Source organism: Melanerpes formicivorus, unplaced genomic scaffold (assembly GCF_026170545.1).
Source record: "Melanerpes formicivorus ecotype bairdi unplaced genomic scaffold, bMelFor1.0.p_v2 SCAF_3, whole genome shotgun sequence".
Taxonomy (NCBI): domain Eukaryota; kingdom Metazoa; phylum Chordata; class Aves; order Piciformes; family Picidae; genus Melanerpes; species Melanerpes formicivorus.
This window is the reverse complement of record NW_027142355.1, coordinates 26,548,063-26,570,801: the sequence shown is the minus strand read 5'-3', so window position 1 is coordinate 26,570,801 and position 22,739 is coordinate 26,548,063. Positions and strand designations below refer to the sequence as shown.

Here is a 22,739-nt window from a genome sequence, read left to right as displayed (position 1 = left end):
AGAACTCCAGTGGGGAGAGCTGCCAAAAAGCCACTTTGGTGACAAAGGTTGTTATTAACAAGGGAGAAAAAGCCTGAAATGGAGAGGGGAAGAAATAAGAACATTCCTTGGGGAAGATCCCAACCTCAGCTGGTTGAGGGAGACAAAGCAAATCATTGCTGCTTGAAACAGACAGATTCAGTCTCTCATGTAAGAAACACGGAATTTCCATGGATCTTTGCAGTAAGTAAGGCAGCACCAGGAGTTTCTTGGGGCTTTTGCTTCAGGTTTTAAAGGAGCTGATAACCCCAGAGGGGTCTCCTGGTCCTCTGAATGGAAATCTCACCTTTTGCTGGGTCACCAAGCGTGGAAATAGAGCTGCTGTTTACACGCAGGCCTGTCTGACACACCTCTTTTGCCTTCAAAGGAAGAGAAAGTCTCTTTTACCACCTTTTTTTTTTTTCCCAAAGACAAGGGGCACAACCACCCAAAACTAAAGCACAGCAGTTGGTAAAAGAACTTGCAACAAGCACCTAAGTGCTGCAAGGCAACTACAAATCATTAAAGTACCCAAAATCCCAGAGTATAAAGAAAACACAATATCCCCAGGAAGAACCAACAGGCTGGAAATCTTCTTGTTTGAGATACTAAATGCTTGTGTTTGTCAGGTGTTGTTACAAAAATCTCCATGTAAGGAGAAGCTGAGAGAAATCTGGAACAAATCCAGCATCTCCAGAAACCTCTGCAAGCACAAGGTTGGACTTTGCACTTTCTTTATCTGCAAGGAGAATTCATGGAAAAATAAATGCAACAGAGCTGGCATGAAGGCAGAGGATATTTGCTGCTCTGTGCTCACTCCTCCACAGGCATAATGACTATCTTGGGAGCACATTAGCAGCTTTGATTTAATTTATGGCCAAATCAGATTCATCACAGTGTGCAAAGTCCAAAAATATATTGACCAGGAAGTGACAACAAGAGGAGTGTGAACTCATTTTGGGTGAGAAATAAAAGCAAAACAGTCAAATTGTGGATGCCTGATCCACCATCAGGCAGTGCTGTAATTCAGAGAGATCTGGACAGGCTGGAGAGTTGGGCAGAGGGGAACCTTATGAAGTTCAACAAGATCAAGTGTAGGGTTCTGCACCCGAGGAGAAATAACTCCACACGGCAGTACAGGTAAGGAGCTGACCTGCTGGGAAGCAGCTGTGTGGAGAAGGACTCAGGAGTGCTGGTGGACAACAAGCTGCCCATGAGCCAGTCACGTGTTTTTGTGGCTGAGAAGGCCAAGGGTGTCCTGGGGGGGATGAAGAAGTGTGCGGCCAACAGGTCAAGGGAGGTTCTCCTCCCTCTTTACTCTGACAGAGTGAGGCCACATCTGAAGTCCTGCGTCTAGCTCTGGGCTCCCCAGCTCACAAGAGTCAGGGAACTACTGGAGAGAGTCCAGCAGAAGCTCCTAAGATGCTGAGGGAACTGATGCCTCTCTCTTATGAGAAGAGAGCTGGGGCTGTTGAGCCTGGATAAGAGACGACTGAGAGGGTGGTTTAGACTGGACATGAGGAATGATTTCTTCCTCAGAAGGGTTGTCAAGCCTTGGACAAGGCAGCCCAGGGCAGTGGTGGAGCCCCCATCCCTGGAGGGCTTCCAAAGCTGTGGACATGTGGTGCTCAGGGACATGGTTTAGTGGTGACCCGGCAGTGCTGGGTTAATGGTTGGACTCAGTGATCTTAGAGGTTTCTTCCAATCAAAAGGATTCTATGATCCTATGATGCTGTTCAGGCTCTCCTGCTGTTTTGTCCATGCAATCTTAAAGATCTCTTCCAACCAAAACGATTCTGTGACTTTGCATGGCATCATTAAATCACACTAAAAATGAATTCCCACTGGATTCCCTGAGCAATCTTGTGTAGACAAACTCTTCTCACAAAACCAAAAGCATCCCTGTGGAAAATGGGCAGGAATACCCTTCCCAAGAGCTGTGCTAGGTTCACTCTCCACCCCAAACCATCTGACAAACTCCTGTCTTATGTCACAAAGGTGCTTTTCTAAGCATACACAAAAGGTTGCATCTGCTTGTACTTGGCCATAAATCCACTGGGACAAAGGGGAAGTCCTTCTATGTGCCTGCTTGCAGAAGGCAAAGGAGGCAGACAAATCTCAGACAGCAACTGACTAGAAAGATGCAAAAAGAGATCACTGACTAAAACCCCCCAGGAGCTGTTTCAGAACTTGTTCTGGATTATTGATATGATAACAATTGCACTAGCAGCCATGGTTCAGAGCCAGGACACTTCAGTCAACAGATAACCTGGGCTTTGGTGGGACAGAGCACACATGAAGACACTTGGCATCAAATTTTCAAGCTGAATAAAATTTTCAGGTTACCTCATCTTCATTATCAAACAGGAGAAATGCAAAGGTCTCCTCCAGCTCTTCCTGGCTGTATCCAGCGGCTTCCTTTGCTTGGGCAAAAGCTTTGAGCTGCAGAAGAGACAAAACCCATTTGTTCTGGTTACTTCATGCAAGAGCCAAGTGATGTGTGAGGACACCGTGTTCCAGGTACCTCCATGGTGGTCAGTATGGAGTACATAGCACCAGCCATGTGCTATGAGGTTTCTCATGCCTTGGAGGACAGAAGATTTTACATGGCACTGATGAGACCATACCAGAAATACTGGCTCCAGTTTTGGGCCCATCATACAAGAAGGACATTGATTTGCTGGAGCAGGTCCAGAGGAGGGCAATGAAGCTGGTGAAGGGTCTAGAGCACAAGTCTGGTGAGGAGCAGCTGTGGGAACTGGGGTTGTTTTGCCTGGAGAAAAGGAGGCTGAGGGGAGACCTTCCCTGAACAGCAGCTGGAGCCAGGTGGTGGTTACTCTCTTGTCCCAAGCAGCAAGTGATGGGACAACATGAAATGGCCTCAAATTGTGCCCCAGGGGAAATTTAGGTTGGACAACCCTTGAGGGTTGTTGGCCTGTAAGAGGCTGGCCAGGGCAGTGGTGGAGTCCCCATCCCTGGAGGGGTTTCAGAGCTGTGTAGATGTGGTGCTGAGGGCCATGGTTTAGTGGTGATCTGGCAGTGCTGGATCAAGAGTAGGACTCAATGATATTACAAGTCCTTTCCAACCAAAATGATTCCATGATTCTCTCTTCTCAGTGCAGACAGGAAGAACATCATGGGAGCAAAGAGAGCTGGGTCAAAGTTTGTGATATTTTGGGATTTTAAAGAAGCTGTAGAATTATGGGATTTTTAAAACCAGGTTGGAAGACAAGGAAACAACCACCTAATTTCTGCTTCCACTTATTTTGGCTTTAGAGCTCACAGGCTAATCAGCAAATGACTCAATACCTGCTTTCCCAGGTTTTTATCCAGCTCCACAGTGACTATTCCAGATTTAGGCAGCCACAACGTCTAAGCAGACTGGTTGTCCCTGTGTCCCCAGAGGGGACAGGTTGTCTTCCATGCCAGTAACAGCAGGAGTGTAAGGATGAAGCCATTTTACATGTGGTTTTGTATAGGTCCCAGACAGATGGAGAAAGGGGAAACTGGGGGTTAAAACTTGTGCTTGCACTAGTGTGAAAGCAGAGAATTACCACAGGGAAATCAGCCTGGTACAGCACAGTAGAAGTGCAGTAACCTTAAAGCTCTCCAGCTAGGTCCCAAACCAAGTTTTCAACCTGCCCCCAAGGCTTCCTCCAGGAACTCTGCTGAATGTTTGGCAACATTGGCTGAAAGGACCTTTTGTTCCTGGTGAGATTGGAAGAGAAGTGGAGGTGAAAAAAGCAAAGAAAAGGCTCCCTTCGGTCAGGAACTGCACACAGGGCTCTAAGAGGCAGGGAGATCAGTAACAAGCTGCAGAGGCAAGACAGAGCTGCCATTAAATCAGCATTTAGGGGCCTCTGCAGCTCCTTTCCCGAGCTGCCAGCAGCACCCTGCTTCTCCAGCGGCCTTACCTCACTGAGGAAAACGTCATTTTCTACCAGAGTTGCTTGGCTGTACTGAAAACTGTCCTGAGATGTAGAGTCCAAGTAGGAGCTCTGCAGCACCGAAACCGCTGTCTGCAAAAGGGAACTCGACTCTTCTGACTCTGGAGGGAAACCTGGCAGAAGAAATCAAAGACCAGCTGTAAATGTTAACTCTGGGTAACCCAACATGGGCACAAGGCCTTGGCAGAGATCTCCAGCTGTGGCAGCTGAGATCTCCAAGCAGAATGGCAAAATTGCCTGGTTGGAAAGACCTTGAGATCATCAAGTTCAGCCATAACGCAACACCTCCTGCATAGAACTGTTAGACTATGTCCCTAGGATCTTCATACAAATGTCTTTTAAACACCTCCAGGGTTGGTGACCCCACCACTTCCCTGGGCAGCCTGTACCAGTGCCTGATGACCCTTTTGGTGAAGAGATGTTTCCTAATATCCAAACTAAACCTCCCCTGGAACAACTTGGGGCCACTTGCTCTCATGCTATCACATGCTACCTGGGAGAAGAGGCTGATTCCCACCTCACTCTAACCTCCTTTCAGGGAGTTGTAGAGAGCAATAAGGTCTTCCCTCAGGCTCCTCTTCCCCAGGCTGAACAATCCCAGCACCCTCAGCCTCTCTTCATAGGTCTTGTGCTCAAGATCTCTCACCAGCCCTGGTGCCCTTCTCTAGACATTCTCCAGCACCTGAAGCACTTCTGCTCCAGCATGGAGCAGATCAACTTTTTGGCTCCCACCAGAAGCAGCTGCAGCTCCTCTCCAACCAAGCATGTCTGCACATGGGAAAATCTCCATTTCTTGGAGTTACCTGTTTTTCTACAAAGATCTTCAGATCTTCAGTGGATGTGGTTTTCAATACCATGAAAGCAAGCCTTCCTTCAACACCTCAATGGCCAGAGCTTTCTCAATGCCTAAATTATTTCAGTATTTCCAAAGGAAAGCATCCCAGTAAAACACTTCCCAAAGGCATCCCACCAAGAAGAGGACACAAAGCCGTTGGCAAATTAAATATGGACACAGAAACAAAGCAAAGCCCTGAAGCACCGTGCTCTTGCAACTGTTAAAATCCAAATACAAACTAAACCCAGAGATACAGGAAATCCTGGGCTTGGTTATTTTAAACCCCTTACTGCTGGTGGTGATTCATGAGCTATGAGATTTAAAATCTCAAGGTGAGTTTGCAACATAGAGACACTGAAAAGGTTTATTTCTTCTGACTCATAAACTTACAGTCATCTACAAGGAAATAAGCACAGAACTGCTGAACTTCCCTCCAACAGGTTTTAGATGCTACTCACTCTAATAAAAGCCTCATCCAAAAGGTCAAGGACAAATAGTTCACCAGAGAATCCCAGAAGGACCTCTGGAGATCATCTAGTCTGATAAAGTAGGGTCACCCACAGCAGGTTGCCCAGGAACACAATGTCCAGGTGGATTTGGAATCTCTTTGGAGAAGGAGACTCCAAGTTCCACTGAGAAGAGTCAGGCCCTACCCTCTTGCCTCCCACCATTCAACAGCCCCAGGTCTCTCAGCCTTTCCTCTTCACAGAGATGCTCCAGGCCCCTCAGCATCTCTGGTGCCTTCACTAGCCTCTTTCCAGTAGTTTCTTGTCTCTCTTGAACTGCGGAGCCCAGAACGGGACACAATACTCCAGATAAGTTATGATCTCAACCTGTAAGAGGTCCACATTCCTTTGGTGATGAGCAATATCCCACCTGTTGTCAGCCTGCAACCTACTTGGGGTTTTGACTCTTATTTTTAAAGGGTAAGTTTTAATCACTTTTTCCTTCTCCTCCCCTCAATTAAAAAGAAGAAAAGACATGTAAAGGACAGATGGAAATGGAAATGGAGAGGACAGAAAAGAGTCATTAAAAAGAACCTCTCTGGGCAGTCTGATCCACCCTCTGGGTGTGCTCCATCTCCTGGAGTGAGTGGTCCAAAGCTGAGGTGTGGTCTCACCAGTGCCCAGTACAGAGGGATGATCTGTGCCTTAGTCCTGCTGGTCACACTATTGCTGATCCAAGCCAGGATGCTGGTGACCTTTTCGGCCACCTGGGTAAACCTCAGCCCACTCTTCCCCACAGTTGAAGCATTCATGTGACCCAAGTACAGGACTCAGCACTGGGCCTTGTTGAACCTTATCCCATTGGCCTCAGCCCATCAATCCTACCTGCCCTGATCCCTCTGTAGAGCCTCCTGACTCTCCACCAGATCAACACTCCCACTTAACCTGGAGTCTACAAACTGACTGAGGGTTCCCTGATCCCCTAGCCCAGATCACCATAAAGATATCAGTCATACTGAGTGACTGAGACAGTGAGTTGACAAAGAGAGATTATGGGGTCAAAAACCTCTCTGGGTGCAGAACAGACATTGAGGGTGTGGGATGTTAAATCAGCAAAAGCTCTGGCTATTCAGCATCCTTCAAGGGTGAAAATTAAAGGCTCATTTAAAAAAAATAAAAGCCTGGGAAGCTGCTGGAAGTACATCAGCCATTTTGCAGGTGATGTTGCAGTAGATCTTTGCTCCTCTCTGTAATTCAGCTGCAGAGTAAAAATGAAAGTCCAAAAGGGAAAGAAAAAAAAACCAAGATGCTGAAGTAATTCACAAAAAACCATGAGATGAAACAACCACAGGGCATGTCGCTGAGTCCACCAACTCCCTGTCACTGTCCTCTCCCCCTCCAGATTAAAGAGGCTCCTTCAGCTCTGTTCCTACCCTAAGAAGAGCTGGCACTCCCATAAATACCCACAAAACCCCAACACATCCAGGTTTCATTTTTGGGAGCAGAAGGCACTTGACAGCCCCTGTGCAGGCTGTGAGGAAGTAAAACTGAAAGTGCCTGAGCCAAAAATAAAAGTGACTGAGCCAGAAGTAAAACTGAAAGTGTCTGTTCTCCTCTGAGCAGCGTGGACTGCCACCGCCACCACCACGCTGCTACCACCCAGGCAGCTTTCCAACCACTCTTCCTCCAAGCTTAAACCTCCAACCTAATACCAACCTAAGCCTCCTCTGGCACAGCTTGAGGCAGTTTCTTCCCAATTTCTCTGGCTATGTTGAAGGCCACTTTCTCCTATCTCCATCCTGATTCTGTTGTTCTCCCTCTTTAGTTTTACTTTCTAATCCTCTCTAGCACACAGTAATTATTAGGACAACGGCATGAACAACTGTCTCCTGTTACAAACCTCTATTCATCTGCAAACTCTGGTTCCTACAGCTGGCTAATGAAGCAGCCAAAAAGTTGATCTGGTCAATACAGAATTGTCTAGGTTGGAAAAAACCTTGAAGATCATCAAGCCAATAGTGACAAAGAAGGATTTCAGGGGAGGTTTAGGTAGGATAATAGGAAAAACATCCTTACTGAAAGGGTGGTCAGGCATTGGAACAGGCTGCCTAGGGGGTGGTGGTCACTATTCCTCGAGGTGTTCAAGAAATGTGTGGCACTTTGGGACATGGTTTAATGTCCATGGCAGAGTTGGGTATAGAATAGAATAGAATAGAATAGAATAGAATAGAATAGAATAGAATAGAATAGAATAGAATAGAATAGAATAGAATAGAATAGAATAGAATAGAATAGACCAGGTTGGAAGAGAACTTCAAGATCATCGCATCCAACCCATCAACAAATCCAACCCACTTAAACAACTAACCCATGGCACCAAGCACCCCATCAAGTTTCCTCCTGAACACCTCCAGTGGTGGTCTCCAGCACCTCCCCAGGCAGCCCATTCCAATGGGCAATCACTCTCTCTGTGTAGAACTTCTTCCTAATATCCAACGTGAACCTCCCCTGGTGCAGCCTGAGACTGTGTCCTCTTGTTCTGGTGATGGTTGCCTGGGAGAAGAGACCAACCCCCACCTGGCTACAACCTCCCTTCAGGTAGTTGTAGAGAGCAATAAGGTCACCCCTGAGTCTCCTCCTCTCCAGGCTAAGCAACTCCAGCTCCCTCAGTCTCTCCTCATAGGGCTTGTGTTCCAAACCCCTCACCAACTTCGTTGCCCTTCTCTGGACTCGTTCCAGCAAGTCAACCTCCTTCCTAAACAGAGGGGCCCAGAACTGGACACAGTACTCGAGGTGTGGCCTAACCAGTGCAGTGTACAGGGGCAGAATGACCTCCCTGCTCCTGCTGGCCACACTGTTCCTGATGCAGGCCAGGATGCCATTGGCCCTCTTGGCTGCCTGGGCACACTGCAGGCTCATGTTCAGCCTACCATCAACCAGCACCCCCAGGTCCCTCTCTGCCTGGCTGCTCTCCAGCCACTCTGACCCCAGCCTGTAGCTCTGCATGGGGTTGTTGTGGCCGATGTGCAGAACCCGGCACTTGGATGTGTTCAATCTCATGCCCTTGGACTCTGCCCATCTGTCCAGCCTGTCGAGGTCCCTCTGCAGAACCTCTCTACCTTCCAGCAGATCAACTCCTGCCCCCAGCTTGGTGTCGTCAGCAAATTTACTGATGATGGACTCAATGCCCTCATCCAGATCATCAATAAAGATGTTAAAGAGCACAGGGCCCAGCACTGATCCTTGGGGCACACCACTATGACTCAAACATCTTAGTGGTCTCTCCAGCTGAAACAATCCCCCTGCAGTCAGCAGGGACATCTGCAACTAGAGCAGGTTGCTCAAAGCCCCACACAGCCTGACCTGGAATGGGTACAGGCATTGTGCATCTACCACCTCCTGGGGCAACTTGGGACAGTCTCACACCCTTAGTGTAAAAAATTTCTTCCTTCTCTCTAGTCTAAATTTCCATTTTTTAGTTTCAAACCATTACTCCCTGCCCTGTCACAACAGGCCCTGCTAAAATGTCTGTACCCAGCTGCCTTCTCAAGAATGGCTCCCTGAAGCCTTCTCTTCTCCAGGCTGAACAACCCCAACTCTCTTCAGCCTGTCCTCACAGCAAAGGGGTTTATTCCTCTGGTCACTGCTGTAGCCTCCTGTGGATGTTAAGCAAGCTTACTCTCTTCACTCTCCTGCAGTAAGTGGGCAAGGAGAGGCAGTGGAATCCTCACATGCTGATATCTGATGTATTTGCAGGCTGACTACCCAAGGCAGACCCCAGAGACCATGCCATGCAGCACAGCAGAGGTATCTCCACCTTGGAGCAGGTGTCCTATGCCCACAGGAACCAATCCAGGGCACGGTCAGCAGGGCACCAAAACAGCCTCTTGGGATTCTCTTGTGCTGTACTGAAAGCCTTTCAGTCTCAAAACACACCAAATGCATTGTTCCTGCTGCTCCTACCATAGTCAGCAACTTCTACAGCTTTGTTTCTTCCCAGCATCTTTCTCTTTCACTTTCTTGCCATTTGTCATAGAATCACAGAATCATTTTGGTTGGAAGAGACCTTTAAGATCATAGAATGATAGGGGCTGGAAGTGATTGACAGAAATCATCAAGTCCAGCACCCCTGCCAAAACAGGATCACCTAGGGCAGATCACACAGGAAGGCATCCAAGAGGGGTTTTGAAAATCTTTACAGAAGGAGACTCCACAGCCTCTCTGGGCAGCCTGCTCCAGGGCTCCAGCACCCTTACAGTAAGGTTTCCCCTTGTGCTGAGGTGGAACTTCCTGTGTTCCAGTTTGTATTCTGTATCTCCTGTCCTATCAGAGGACACCACTGAAAAGAGCCTGGCACCTCCTTCTTGACACCCACCCTGCAGATATTTATAAACATTAACAGGGTCTCCCCTCAGGCTTCTCTTTTCCAGTCCCAAGTCTCTTTGTCATCAGAGAGATGTTCCAGCCACTTCATCATCCTCATAGCCTCCACTGGACATTCTCCAGTATATCCCTGTCCTTCTTAAACTGGAGAGCCCAGAACTGGACACAGGACTCCAGATATAATCTCACTATGTCAGACTATAAGGGGAGAAGAACCTCTCTTGACCTGCTGGCCCTACTCTTTTTCATGTCCCCCAGGACACCATCGGCCTTCTTGGCCACGAGGGCACATTGCTGGCTCATGGGCAGCTTGTTATCCACCAGCACTCCCAAGTCATTCTCCATGGAGCTGCTTTTCAGCATCCCAACCCCTCACCTGTACTGGTGAAGGGGCAGGACTCTACACTTGCCCTGGCAGAGCTTGATGAGCTTCCCCTTCACCCAGCTATCCAGCTGTGTCATTCAGCCAATTCTGAATCTACCTCACTGTCCACTCATTTAACCCACACTTCCTAACCTTCCTTATGAGAATGTCATGGGAGACAGCATCAAAAGCCTTGATGAAGTTGAGGTAGACAATATCCACTGCTCTCCCATCACCTCCCCACACCATCATAGAATGCTATGAGACTGGTCAGGAATCTCTTCCCAATCTCTTGGTTTGCTATATTTAAAACATTCTCTACAGGGAGACAAGGAGATTGTTGCTAAGCTGAAAAATTCCAGTGCTGGATTGTATTTTACATTTCCTGTGGGATCAGGCAGCCCAGGAATGCAGCTATCTGGGCTGCAGGAGCTTTTCTCATGCTTTATATCTCAACATCATAGGCTGTCAGTATTGACTGAGATCACAGCTACAGCTTCAGGTAGCCCACAGCTGCCTGATAGGGAGTCACAGAGATGATGGAGCTTCTCCCCTGGCTATGGCAAATGGATACAGGGGGGCAATACCTCAAGTTGCACCTTGGGAGGCTCAGACTTGATGAGAGGAAGAATTTTTTTTCCCTTGAGGGTGATGCTGCCTTAAAATCATAGAATCATTTATACTGGAATAGACCTTTAAGATCATCAGGTCCAACCACTCCCTAACTCTACCAAGGCTGGTGCTAAACCACGTCCCTCAGAACCACATCTTTGTGGGTTTTATATACCTCCAGTGATGGGGATTCAACTACCTCCCTGGGGAGCCTGTTACAGTGCTTGACAACCCTTTCAGTAAAGAATTTGTTTCTAATATCCAACCTAAACAGCCTAAAGCAGCTTGAGGACACTTCTTCTCTTCCTGTCACTGGTTACTAGGGAGAAGAGACCAACACCTGCCTCATTCCAATCTCCTTTCAGGGAGTTGGAGAGTGAGAAGGTCTCCCCTCAGCCTCCTTTGCTCCTGGCTGAACAATCACAGCTCCCTCAGCTGCTCTTCAGAAGACTTGTTCTCCAGACCCTGGGAAGGTCTTAAGACAGGTCATAAAGATGTGAAGGTCCCCATCCTTAGCTAGGCAGAGCCCCACACTGATGGTGGTTGAAAAATCCACTCAAAGTAGTCATTGCACACGAGAGAAACCTTCCAAGTAAGATGTCTTGGATTTCATAACCGCCCTCCTATTCCTTCCAGCCACTTACATAACTGAGGATGTGGTTTGTACAGCTTTTCCTCCTTAATTCATTGCTTAGGCAAGTGCTGCTGCTTTGATGCTCCTCAAAGCCCCATTCTTCCTCAGCTCCCCTCTTCCATCATCTTATACAGGGTTGCAAATTGTGGCTTCCCTTAGCTGCAGGTCTCTGCATTGGCTCTGCCCAAATCTCACACCAATGCAGGTATTTTAGCACTTGGACAACTAAAGACAATCCTTTCCCAGCAAAAACAACCAGCCAATTGATTCTCCATGCCAGTGCAGCAGCCTGATGGCCTCAGACAGCCTGACTTCACATGCTCTAACCTTGTGTGAGAGCTGCAAACTTGTGCACAGCAAACTCAAACCCACTGATGACAAGTTCGCCTTCACCAGGTTACATTTTGAGGATCCCTTTACATGCAGCCCACAGATGCTATGTTGAAACCCAGCCAACCACAACAGGAGCAACACTCAGCCCTCCCAAGAAACATCAGCCTGCTGCCACGTGAGCTGGAGTTCATTTGCTGCCTCCCAGAACCCTAAAAGTAAATGGTGGGGATGTCCCTGATCTAAAGCCCACAAGCCATCAAGGTGACTGCACGAGTTCAGTGATGTTCAGGATCTCCTGACACACAGGCAGCCTTGTGAGTGCAACAGCTAGAGGTTAGAAACAACCTCCCCAAGGAAGGTTTCCTCATTTGGGAACAGAAAAAGCAAAACAACTCGTTTGCAGCTGAAGAAAGCAGTCGCACAGTTCCCCTGCCTGAAGTCCTGCAGCTGCATTCCTGCAAACCACTGGTTACTGACTCCTTTGGCCTTTGTGCAAGCCCCCAACCCTCCCAGACAGGCATATATCCTTCCCCAGGCATGGTTTGTGACCTTACTTTTCCTCTGGCTACACATGTTCTTCCAGCAGTGACTTTGTTTCCCCTGGTCTCTCCTTCTTCTTGATAGAACAACAGAGCTCAAACCACAGACTCACTTGATCACTTTGACAGATGCCAGAATGACCAAAATATGTATTTCATGTAATAAAATCAGCCCAGTTCCACCAAAGCTGTAAGTCCCCACACATCTCAGTGCGTGGCTAGAATGACCTACACAAGCCCTTGCCCCTATTCTCCTCCTTTTCCCCTCCTGGCACAGCTGCTAATGAATAAAACCAGCAAACTTCAGCAGAAAATAAAGCAAAAGAGGTCATCTTCAATCCAAATCAGTTCCTCAATCTGGATTGCTGCAGAGCTCCTTGAAGTGTTGTACCAACACAGCTCAAAGCGGGCTGGCAATAGATGCTGGGGAGCATCAGGGGTGAATAGCTGGGAATAAGAAAGACTTAATGCTAGCTCTGCTAGCACCCAAACCACCAGGTTGAAGCCAAACACTAAAAATAGACCAAACCAGTATGTAAAACTAGTTTCAGAGCCTGGTAATACAGTCTCTAGGTGAGTACTTGCACTTCTTATCAAAGCAGAAAGACAATTCTCTGACAAAATCATTTTTCCACTGGAAAACATCAGTTTCTGTGAAGTCACACATTTTCCTGACAAAATACTGTATCTAACAGATGAGTTCAAGTGCAGGCCAATCCCAAGCACCAATATAGGCTGGGCAGTGACTGGCTTGAGAGCAGCCCTGAAGAAAGGGACTTGGGGGTGCTGGTGGATGAGAAGCTCAACATAGTCATCATGAGGTCTTGGGTGACAGGTTGGATTGATGATCTTTGAGGTCTTTTCCAACCTCATTGATTCTATGAGCCACGAGTGTACACTTGCAGCCCTGAAAGCAAATCACATCCTGGGCTGCATCAAGAGAAGCATAGCCAGCAGGTTGAGGGAGGTGATTCTTCCCCTTTACTCCACTCTGGTGAGACCCCACCTGGAGTACTGCGTCCAGTTCTGGAGCCCCTATTACAAGAAGGATCTGGAGGTGCTGGAATGTGTCCAGAGAAGGGCCATGAGGATGACTAGAGGACTGGAGCACCTCTCCTATGAGGACAGACTGGAGGAGTTGGGGCTGTTCCATCTGGAGAAGAGAAGGCTCCGAGGAGACCTTATTGTGGCCTTCCAGTATCTTAATGAAGCCTACAAGAAAGCTGGGGAGGGACCTTTTAGGGTGTCAGGTAATGATAGGACTAGGGGGAGTGGAACAAAAATAGAAACGGGTAGGTTCAGATTGAATGTTAGGAAGTTTTTCACCATGAGGGTGGTGAGACACTGGCACAAGTTGCCCAGGGAGGTGGTGGAAGCCTCATCTCTGGGGGTTTTTAAGACCAGGCTGGATGTGGCTCCGGCCAGCTTGATGTAGTGTGAGGTGTCCCTGCCCATGGCAGGGGGGTTGGAACTGGATGATCCTTGAGGTCTCTTCCAACTCTAACAATTCTGTGATTCTGTGATTCTTTAAGGAGGACAGACCTACAGCTTGGCAAGCCCTGCTCCTAGCCAAGCTTCTGCGGGACTATTTGTTTGAGGAAAATCTGTCAGCAAACTTACACAGTATCAGAGCAGAAACTATTTGTTCCCCCTCTATTTTAGGGCCCATTTCCAGACCTGCAGCTGCTCCAAGGGGAAAGTACTAAGGCCTTCCAGCCTCCAGCTGCCCAAGTCAGTTCCAGGAAGGGTGCAACAGGCAGCCAATCTGTTTGTATCTCCATATCTTGTTCCTGAAGGGCACCTGGATTGACCAAGAGGGGTCCCCAAGGACAGGCTCAAGGTGTGTGCAGCCAGAAAATAAAAAAGGACTGCGGCTCTCCCAGCTGCATGGGCCTTTGGGTCAGCTACCGGCGTAAGTGGGAGCTTGGAAAAGCCAACGTGTCCCCAGTGAGCCAGTTATAATTAAACTCAAAAGCTGCTTTCCAGGTGTTGAAGGCCTGGAGGTGCCCAGAGACTTGGGGCAGGCGCTTGCAGCTCTGATGCAGGCACGGAGCGCTCCCCTTCACCCGGCGAGGCGCAGGGACACCCTCCCTCCCGCCCCCCAAGCTCTTCCCCACAGGGCCGGGCAGCCCCGGCTCCGGAGAAACCGAGGGGCAACGCCGGCACGGCCTCTCCTCCCTAGACGAGGGTGGGATGGAGCCTGCCTCCCTCCCCGTAGCTTCTTTCCCTCCCAACCCCAGACCCCGCTCACCCACGCCCGGCCCTCCGCTGTCCTCTTCCCGCTGCTGTCCCATGGCCGGGGCTCGCTCTGCGCCGTTTCCCGCCTCACCGGCCCCTCATGCCGCACCGCCCGGCCCGGCCCTCGGCGCTGCTCCGCTCCCGGCGGGGCTCCCGGGAGGGCGCGGAGCTACCGGGCCGGCCGGGCCGGCGACTTCAGGCAATGCGGGGCTGCATATGGGGCGGGTACGCTGCCGGCCGCCGCCATCCGCCGGCCCCAGGAAGTGAAAGGGCGCCGGGGAGGGACGGCGCTGGCGGGCGGGGAGGCAGGGCCGGGACCGGAGCCGAAGCCGGGGGCGGGCGGTGGCAGCGAGGAAAAAAACAGAAAGTGAAAACTGAACCGGAAAGAGAGAGCGGGGCCGCGCCCGCGGCTTTCCTCTTCCCCCGGGTCACCGCCGCGCCGGCGCTGGCCCTCAGCCGCGCCTCCCGCGCGCCCCTCGCGCCGCGCCCTGCGCCTCCCGTCCCGCGCCTCCCGTCCCAGCCGCATCGCCTCCCCTCAGTCTTTTGCCTCACCCCCTGGTTTGGATCTTGCTTCAGGCCTTTCAATCGCCTATCTGATCACCTCCTCGGCACCCGTCTTCAGCTCCTTCCTCAGCCCCTCAGTCTTCACCTCCCGCCTCGGCCTCCTTAACTCAGTCCTTCCCCCTCAAGCACCTTCCCTCCGCCTCTTGTTTTGGACCTTCCCTCAGTCCCCCTTCAGCCTCCATACCATATCACCTCAGCTCCTTGGCACCTGTCATTAGCTTCTTCCTCATCCCCCCAGTCTTCTCCCTGCACTGGGTCCTGTCCTTCACCTCAGTCCTTCTCTCAGCCCCTCAGTGCCTTCGGGCACCATATTTTAGACCTTCCCTCAGCCTCTCAACCTGTTTCTTGCTTACCTCATCCCCTCCATGCCTGTCTTCAGTGCTTCCCTTAGCCCCTTTCCTTGGTTTCTCTCTCTTCAGTCCCTCAACCCCTTCCCTTATCCCATCCCTCATCATGCACTGGTTCCCATCCCTCACCTCAGTCCTTCCCCCTCAGTGCCTTCCCTCACCCCTTGATTTGGACCTTCCATCTTCTCAACCCATTCCTTCACATCTTCCCTCAGCACCTCCCCCCATCTTTCTTTAGCCCTTCTGCCCCCTTTTCTCATCTCCTCACCCCTTCTGTGTGGATGCCAACCTTCCTTCCTCAGCCCTGTCCCTGCTGCCCCTCTTGCCCCTCCAGGGGTTGAGTATCCTTGGTGTACCCTCATTAAGTGGCTCCAGGTCCCACTTCCTGACAGCAGCACCTGACCACCCAGTTTAAGTAGGATTTTCTCTGGAGTGTTAAATGTGCCCAGTCACAGAATCATAGAATGTTAGGGGTTGGAAGGGACCTCTGGACATCACCTAGTCCAACCCCCCTGCCAATGCAGGATCACCTAGGGCAGGCCACACAGGAGCACATCCAGGCGGATTTTGAAAGCCTCCAAAAAATGAGACTCCACAACATCTGTGGGCAGTCAGTTCCAGTGCTCCATCACCCTCTCCATAAAGAAGTTTCTTCTCATGTTGAGGTGGAACCTCCTGTGTTTCAGCTTGTACCTGTTATTTCTTATCCTATCTCTGGGCACTACTGAAAAGAGACCATCACCTTCACCCTGAAAGTCACCCCTCAGACATTCTAGATGTTAATAAAACCCCCTCTCAGCCTTCTCAAGATTAAACAGCCCCAGGTTTCTCAGTCTTTCTTCATAGAAGAGATGAGTTCAAGTCCCCAGTCATCCTTGTAGCTGTCCATTGGACTCTCTCCAGTAGATCCCTGTCTCTCTTGAACTGGAAAGCCCAAAACTGGGCATGCTAGTCCTGGTGTTTTCTCACCAGGGCAGAGGGGGAGGAAAACCTCCTTAGACCTGCTGGGCATAGTTCCCTCCATTTACTCTGGGTTTTGTTCCTCTCTTAAAAACATGGAAGTGTGTGGCCCAAAGGTGGATTTGCTCTAGGAGTAGAGCAGGTAAATGAATGTTTAAGCAGAAGAGTAAATAACAATCAATTTTCCCTCCACTGCCTGGAATTTGATTAGATCAGCCCAGCAGGGAACAGTTTGTCACTTAAGTCAGTTACATGTAAACCACTAGATCAGGCTGCTCAAAGCCCCATCCAACCTGACCTTGAAGACTTTCAACAATGTGGCATCCACAACTTCTCTGGGCAACCTGTTCCAATGTCCCACCACCCTCAGAATAAATTATTTCTTCCTTATGTCCAGTGTGGGATAACTGCCTAGCTTACTGTGGGACACAAAGGCAAATTAATTTAATAGCTTTGGGACCAAGGACCTTTACAGCCATCAGGTGTTTGTGTAAAATGGAAGATCCACCAAGCTGGTCTGCCAAAGAGCTACAGGAACAGGTCTTATGAAGACAAGATGGCCCTGCTTTGGCTAAAACTAATGAAGCAGGGCTAAAATGACAGAAACACCCCAAGTCCAAAACAGATTTCGAGGGCCAGGGTGCCCTTTGCCTAGTTAACTTCAATTTTAATATTCAAGTTAACACCCCTCAGTATGCTAATGAGCCAAACTGAGTACCTGCTAAACACACATAACTGTGTTACTGAACTCTCCTCCCAAATCACGCTAAATGTCACTTAGAAGACAGGAACAGCCTGGGCTAGGGTATAAAACCAACAAGAGGGATGTCTCAGTGTGCAGGGGCACCAGTACTAGCACCAGCAAGGGTGCAGCATGGCCACCACCATCAGCAGCGCTTCTCTGTTGCTCAAAAGTCCATCTTCCTTCCTTGCTGAGTCATGTTTAAAGCCCTCTGTGCAAAGTCTGGTCAGCTTGTTGGTGAAAACTCTCATGCTCTGCTTGGTCAAGTGACTTATAATCTGTCTCCTCCTCCCTAAACTACTTTCTCTGACTGGGAGCACAGAGAACATACATGCTCCAAACCCTTTTCATGTTGTTCCATGGAACATAGAGTCTTTTTTGGTGGTGCCAAGTGGCCTCATACAACCTTTGTGCTGACCCTATGTACAATAGTAGGAGTGGATGATAACTCTTAGGGCTGAGCAGCCTCTCAGGGACATCACAAATGCAGCAAATAGTCAATGTTGCAATAGATATTGGAGCAGGAACAGAGTGATCTGGGCTTGCCCAACTTCTTACTCAAGAGTCTGTGTGAACATAGTGTGCCAAATGAAAGGTCAGTGGCTGTGCTGCATGAACATGTGGATGGCTGCACTGTGCAATGAGCCTGGTGGGTGCTCAGAGAGGAGCCCACCCAAGATTTTAGGTAATTCAGAATGAGATCCATAGTGGCATGTCCACACAATGGCAAGCGTCACAGACACATTGTGCTCACCCAGCTGAGCTAATAAATGTATGGAGAGGCTGATTCCTGGTCCTTGCTGGTGGTTGCAGAGCCCATTTGGGCAGATTCCTGGTCCTTGCTGGCGGCTGCAGAGCCCATTTGGGTGTCTCTGTACTCAGTGTCCCAGGTTCTGGTTGAGCTCTGCTGACCTCATTGGGTGTATTTTCACATGCTGGGGCAAGATTGGCCAGCAAAGGAAAAAAAGCAGAAATAACAATGGGAGGACAATGTGACAGCTCACTTATAAGTCACTTATTACTCAAAGCAAGGCTGCAGATCAGTAACAATCTACTATGGCATCAACAGAGTGCAAAGTGCTACTACCCAGTGAAAAAACAAGGACATGGGGAAGAAAAAGTAATTTTTTGGTGTCCTACAGTCAATAAGGTCACTGTCCATAGCAGTCCCATGCTCTGCCCATGCAGCAGCACATCTCCAGTTTTCCAGATCCACTGATTTTTCTCGCTCCTGCTGACACATCAAAGACTGGAATTCCTGCTGGTGTTGCTGGCCCAAAATGCAGCTAGCCCAAGAGTAAGATAAAAGGATCTCCATGGTCAATGTATTCATCTATGATCTGATGAAGGGATGAGCGGACCCTCAGCCAGTTTGCTGAAGATACAAAACTAGGAAGAGTGGTGATAGCCCAGTGAGACCTGGACAGGCTGGAGAGTTGGGTGGAGGGGAATCTCATGAAGCAAAAGGGCAAGTGTAGGGTCCTGCACCTGGGAAGCAATAACTCCCTACATCAGAACAGGTGAGGGGTTGACCTGCTGGGAACCAGCTTTGAGGAGAAGGACCTGGGAGTGCTGGTGGACAAGCTTACCACAAGCCAGCAACATGCCTTCAGGGCCAAGAAGGCAAATGGTCTCCAGGGGAGCATGAAGAACAGTGTGGCCAGCATGTTCAGGGAGGTTTTTCCACCCCCTCTGAACTGGTAAGGCCAAATCTGAAGCACTGGGTCCAGCTCTGGGCTTCCCAGTACATCAGAGACAGGGAACTACTGGAAACAGTCCTCAGTGGAAGCTGGGAAGATGCTGAGGGGCCTGAAGCGTCTCTGTGAGGAGGAAAGACTGAGAGCCCTGGGGCTGTTGAGCCTGGAGAAGAGCAGCCTGAGAGGGGATCTGCTCATTGAGCTCAGCAAGAGCTCAAGGGTGGGTGACAAAAGGATGGGGCCAGGCTCTTTTCAGTGGTGCCCAGTGACAGAACAAGAGGCAATGGGCACAAACTGGAACCCAGGCGGTTCCATCTGAACGTGAGAAGAAACTGCTTGACTTTGAGGGTGGCGGAGCCCTGGGGTAAAATGCCCAGAAAGGTTGTGGAGTCTCTTTGTCTGGAGAGATTCCAAACCCACCTGGCCATTGTGATCCTGGACAACCTGCTGTGGGATGGGTTGGACTAGATGACCTCCAGAGATCCCTTCCAACCCCCACTATGCTGGGATTCTATTCCTCTGCCACAGCAATTGGGTGAGGTGAGATAGAAATCTGTTTGCAGGGTCAGTATTCCCATTTGCCCTGTAAGGTTGTAAGATGAACAACTCCATGTAACCACATTCCTCAAGCTGGGAGACACGAGAAGGGCTCTGAGCTTCTGCAGTGTCTGTAGGGAAGAGCAGATCTGCAGTCAGAAGACCTGGATTTCAGCCTTGAGTGTGACAGTTGAGATGCTGCCACAATGAGCATGAGTATTTTGGCATTAGGAATTATTTCTGATGAGGAAATACAGAACTTCTGGAGAGAGCTCCTTTCTCAGTGACCTTTTCCTGTTTTATCTATTAGAAAAAAAAGAAAACCAAGGGATTTGAGGGAAATTTGTCATTCTTTTTCTGGAGAAAGGCAAAACTGGAGCCTCTGGAGGTCAGATAATTTCTAACTGAAGTTTCTATGTTGTTGTTTGGTGCCTCACATCTTTTTGGGTGGTGGCACATTTGGTCCACGCAAGAGGAAGGGCCCATGACCTAACTGCGGTGGAGACCTAGTTCCCGGCAACGCTGTTTCAGCTTCATTGAAAAAATGACTCAGGAAGCTCTGACACAGCTGAAGTCTAAAATAGATTAGTCATCTGAAAATCTGTTTCCTCTTTTATTCAGAAGAGAAATGAATGATGCCTGTAGATGCCTGTAGTCTCCCTTTCCAAGCAGTGCTTTCAGGGATAAAGCAGATCAGAACCATTCTTGGACAATGTTTTTGTACAAATCTGCGCCAGTAAAGTCACAGAATCATAGAATTCCAGCATGGTTTGGGTTGGAAAAGACCTTTTAAAGGTCATGTAGTCCAACCCCCCTGCAGCGAGCAGGGATATCTTCAATGAGATTAGGTTCCTCAGAGTCTATTCCAATCCAACCTTGAATATTTCCAGGGATGAGGTATCTACTGGGCAACCTTTTGTTAGTTTTGAACAGAAATGAGCCTGGAAGAGAAGCCTCCCTAGATGCAGCATCACCAGGCCAATCTGGAGAGTCAGATAGGCCCCAGCATCTGATTGAGGAAATTCATAGTATCATAGTATCAGTCAGGGTTGGAAGGGACCACAAGGATCATCTAGTTCCAACCCCCCTGCCATGGGCAGGGACACCTCACACTACATCAGGCTGGCCACAGCCTCATCCAGCCTGGTCTTACACACCTCCAGGGACAGGGCCTCAACCACCTCCCTGGACAACCCATTCCAGGGTTTCACCACTCTCATGGTGAAGAACCTCCTCCTCACATCCAGCCTGAATCTCCCCACCTCCAGCTTCATTCCATTCCCCCTAGTCCTATCACTACCTGAACCCGAAAGGTTCTGATACTGTGAGGTAAAATACTAATGTTGGAACCATTGGGCTTGGGAAGTGTTAGCTCAGGACCTTAACTGAAAGAGAAAATGAGGAAAGAAAACTTTTGGGTTTTACTGACTGTGAGAGACTAAAGCTTGTCTCTCCTGATGTGACTCAACAAAGATAAAATCACCTTTCCTGCTTGCCCAGACAAAAGCTGAACCACCGAGGCCACCTTCGGGAATAAGCATAAGACAAAATAATCTCCACCCATCAAGTACCCTGGAAAGGGAGGATGGTGAGACAATGGATTGACCACCTGGCCCCTGATTTCCTGGGGGACAATAATTGGACACATAAAAAAAAATAATAAAAACTGTATAAAAGACTTGAGCAACTACTGGCTCAGAAGAAGAAAAACACAGAATCAAAACACACATGAAGAAAAACACAGAAGGCAAACACAGATGAAGAAAAACACAGGAGAAGGACAATGCTGCTGAGAAGGAAAACTGAGAGAATACCATGAGAGGAAAAATGACAGAGACATCATCATGGAGCCTGGAAGAAGCAGAACCCTCTCTCCATGCCCTAAGTTCCCCCTGCTGCAACTCATGGAGCTGAAGAGGCTGCTCACATCTCTTCTACAGCCAAAGCCTCAGCACTCTTTCTCTACAGACCCAACATCTCCTGCAGCACCTTTCCACAGACTCAAACTGTCTTGGGGGGGGAGGGTGAGAGGTGTGGTAATATAATTCCTCTTCTCTCTCTCTCTTCTATTTTCTCTCTCTCCCCTTCTGATCCATCCACTTTATTTATGTCATAATCAGTCTAGCTGTTGATATTTTGGCCTCATTTGTGCCTCTCATTTCACAACACGGGAATATTCAAAAGAACCGAGTCTCTTTCCCTCTCCAGACCAAGACACTGACCTCTTTGGTAGGTCAAACAGTATTGCTGTGCCCACACAAACTGCAGAGTTCTTTTTAAAGGTGTCACGTTCAGACCATGAGAAGTTTATTCAAAAACTTCTGGGCACCTGAGAAGGGGTGGGAGCAGGCAACTAGCTGAGAAACAGCTGCTGCACACCACCACAGCTGACCATTAAAGGTCTCTTCCAACATAAACCATTCTATGATTCTATTATAAGCTGTTTCTGTAACGTAAATATTCCCATTTGATCATGGCAGAATGAGACTGTGTGCTCGAGGTGGGGCTTGGTCTCTTCTTCCAAGGCTTCCAAGTGATAGGACAAGAGAAAATTGCCTTGAATTGCATCAGGGCAGGTTCAGGTTGGACATGAGGGACTATTTCTTCCCCTTGAGGGCTGTCCAGCCTGTAACAGGCTGCCTGGGGCAGTGGTGGAGTTCCCATACCTGCAGGGGTTTCAAAGCTGTGGAGATGCGGTGCTGAGAGACATGGTTTAGCAGTGAGCTGACAGTGCTGGTTAACAGGTGGACTGGATGATCTGAAAGGTCTCTTCCTAACAAAATGTTTCTATGGTTTCTATGGTTCTACAAGCATAGGGTGGACTATTTTAGCAGTGCTCTCATTGCAGAATAGCAAGCAGCAATAGAATTCCACTTTTCCCCCTCCCCCCCCCCCCCCCCCCCCCCCCAAATATATATTTTTAGGGGGTGTTTAACTGTGGTTTCATCCTATATCCTGTTGTGGAGGGGAGGGGGAACCCAATGCTCTTCAGCTAGCTGCATACTCTGGAGCATAGCTCCCAGCCACCTGAGACCAACACAAAGCAGGTGGGCTGAATGAAGTATATGGACAGAACTGCAAATCACAGAATCACAGAAGGGGTTTGGTTGGAAAAGACCTTTCGGATTATAAAGTCCAACCATTATTTAACTCTGCCAAGTCTGGTGCTAAACCATGTCCCTCAACATCACATCTCTGCATCTTTTAAACACCTCCAGGCGTAGGGATTCAACCTCCTCCCCGGGGAGCCTGTTTGAGAACCATTTCAGTGAAGATGTTTCTTCTAATGTTCAACCTAAACCTCTCCTGGTGCAACTTGAGGCCATTTCCTCTTGTCCTGTCACTTGTCCACCACTCTCCCCCTCCCCTTAGGCACCAGTACCCGCAGTTCCCCCACTCTCCCCCTCCCCTTAGGCACCAGTACCCGCAGTTCCCCCACTCTCCCCCTCCCCTTAGGCACCAGTACCCGCAGTTCCCCCACTCTCCCCCTCCCCTTAGGCACCAGTACCCGCAGTTCCCCCACTCTCCCCCTCCCCTTAGGCA

The 22,739-nt window shown here is 49.2% G+C and overlaps 1 protein-coding gene across 4 annotated transcripts in view; it reads right to left on the bottom strand.

Moving 5' to 3' along the window:
* TASOR2 (transcription activation suppressor family member 2) overlaps nucleotides 1–14,717 on the bottom strand; it is a 52,113-nt gene extending 37,396 nt beyond the window's left edge. For all 4 annotated transcript variants that reach the window (XM_068169205.1, XM_068169222.1, XM_068169212.1 and 1 more), the window contains exons 1-4: nucleotides 14,363–14,717; nucleotides 3,933–4,078; nucleotides 2,365–2,460; nucleotides 326–398 (exon numbers count right to left, since the gene is read on the bottom strand). In XM_068169205.1, coding sequence (XP_068025306.1) covers nucleotides 326–398; nucleotides 2,365–2,460; nucleotides 3,933–4,078; nucleotides 14,363–14,405 — 358 coding nt within the window. In that variant the 5' untranslated portion in view covers nucleotides 14,406–14,717. The remainder of the gene's footprint in view (nucleotides 1–325; nucleotides 399–2,364; nucleotides 2,461–3,932; nucleotides 4,079–14,362) is intronic.
* Between the last annotated feature and the right edge of the window lie 8,022 nt (nucleotides 14,718–22,739).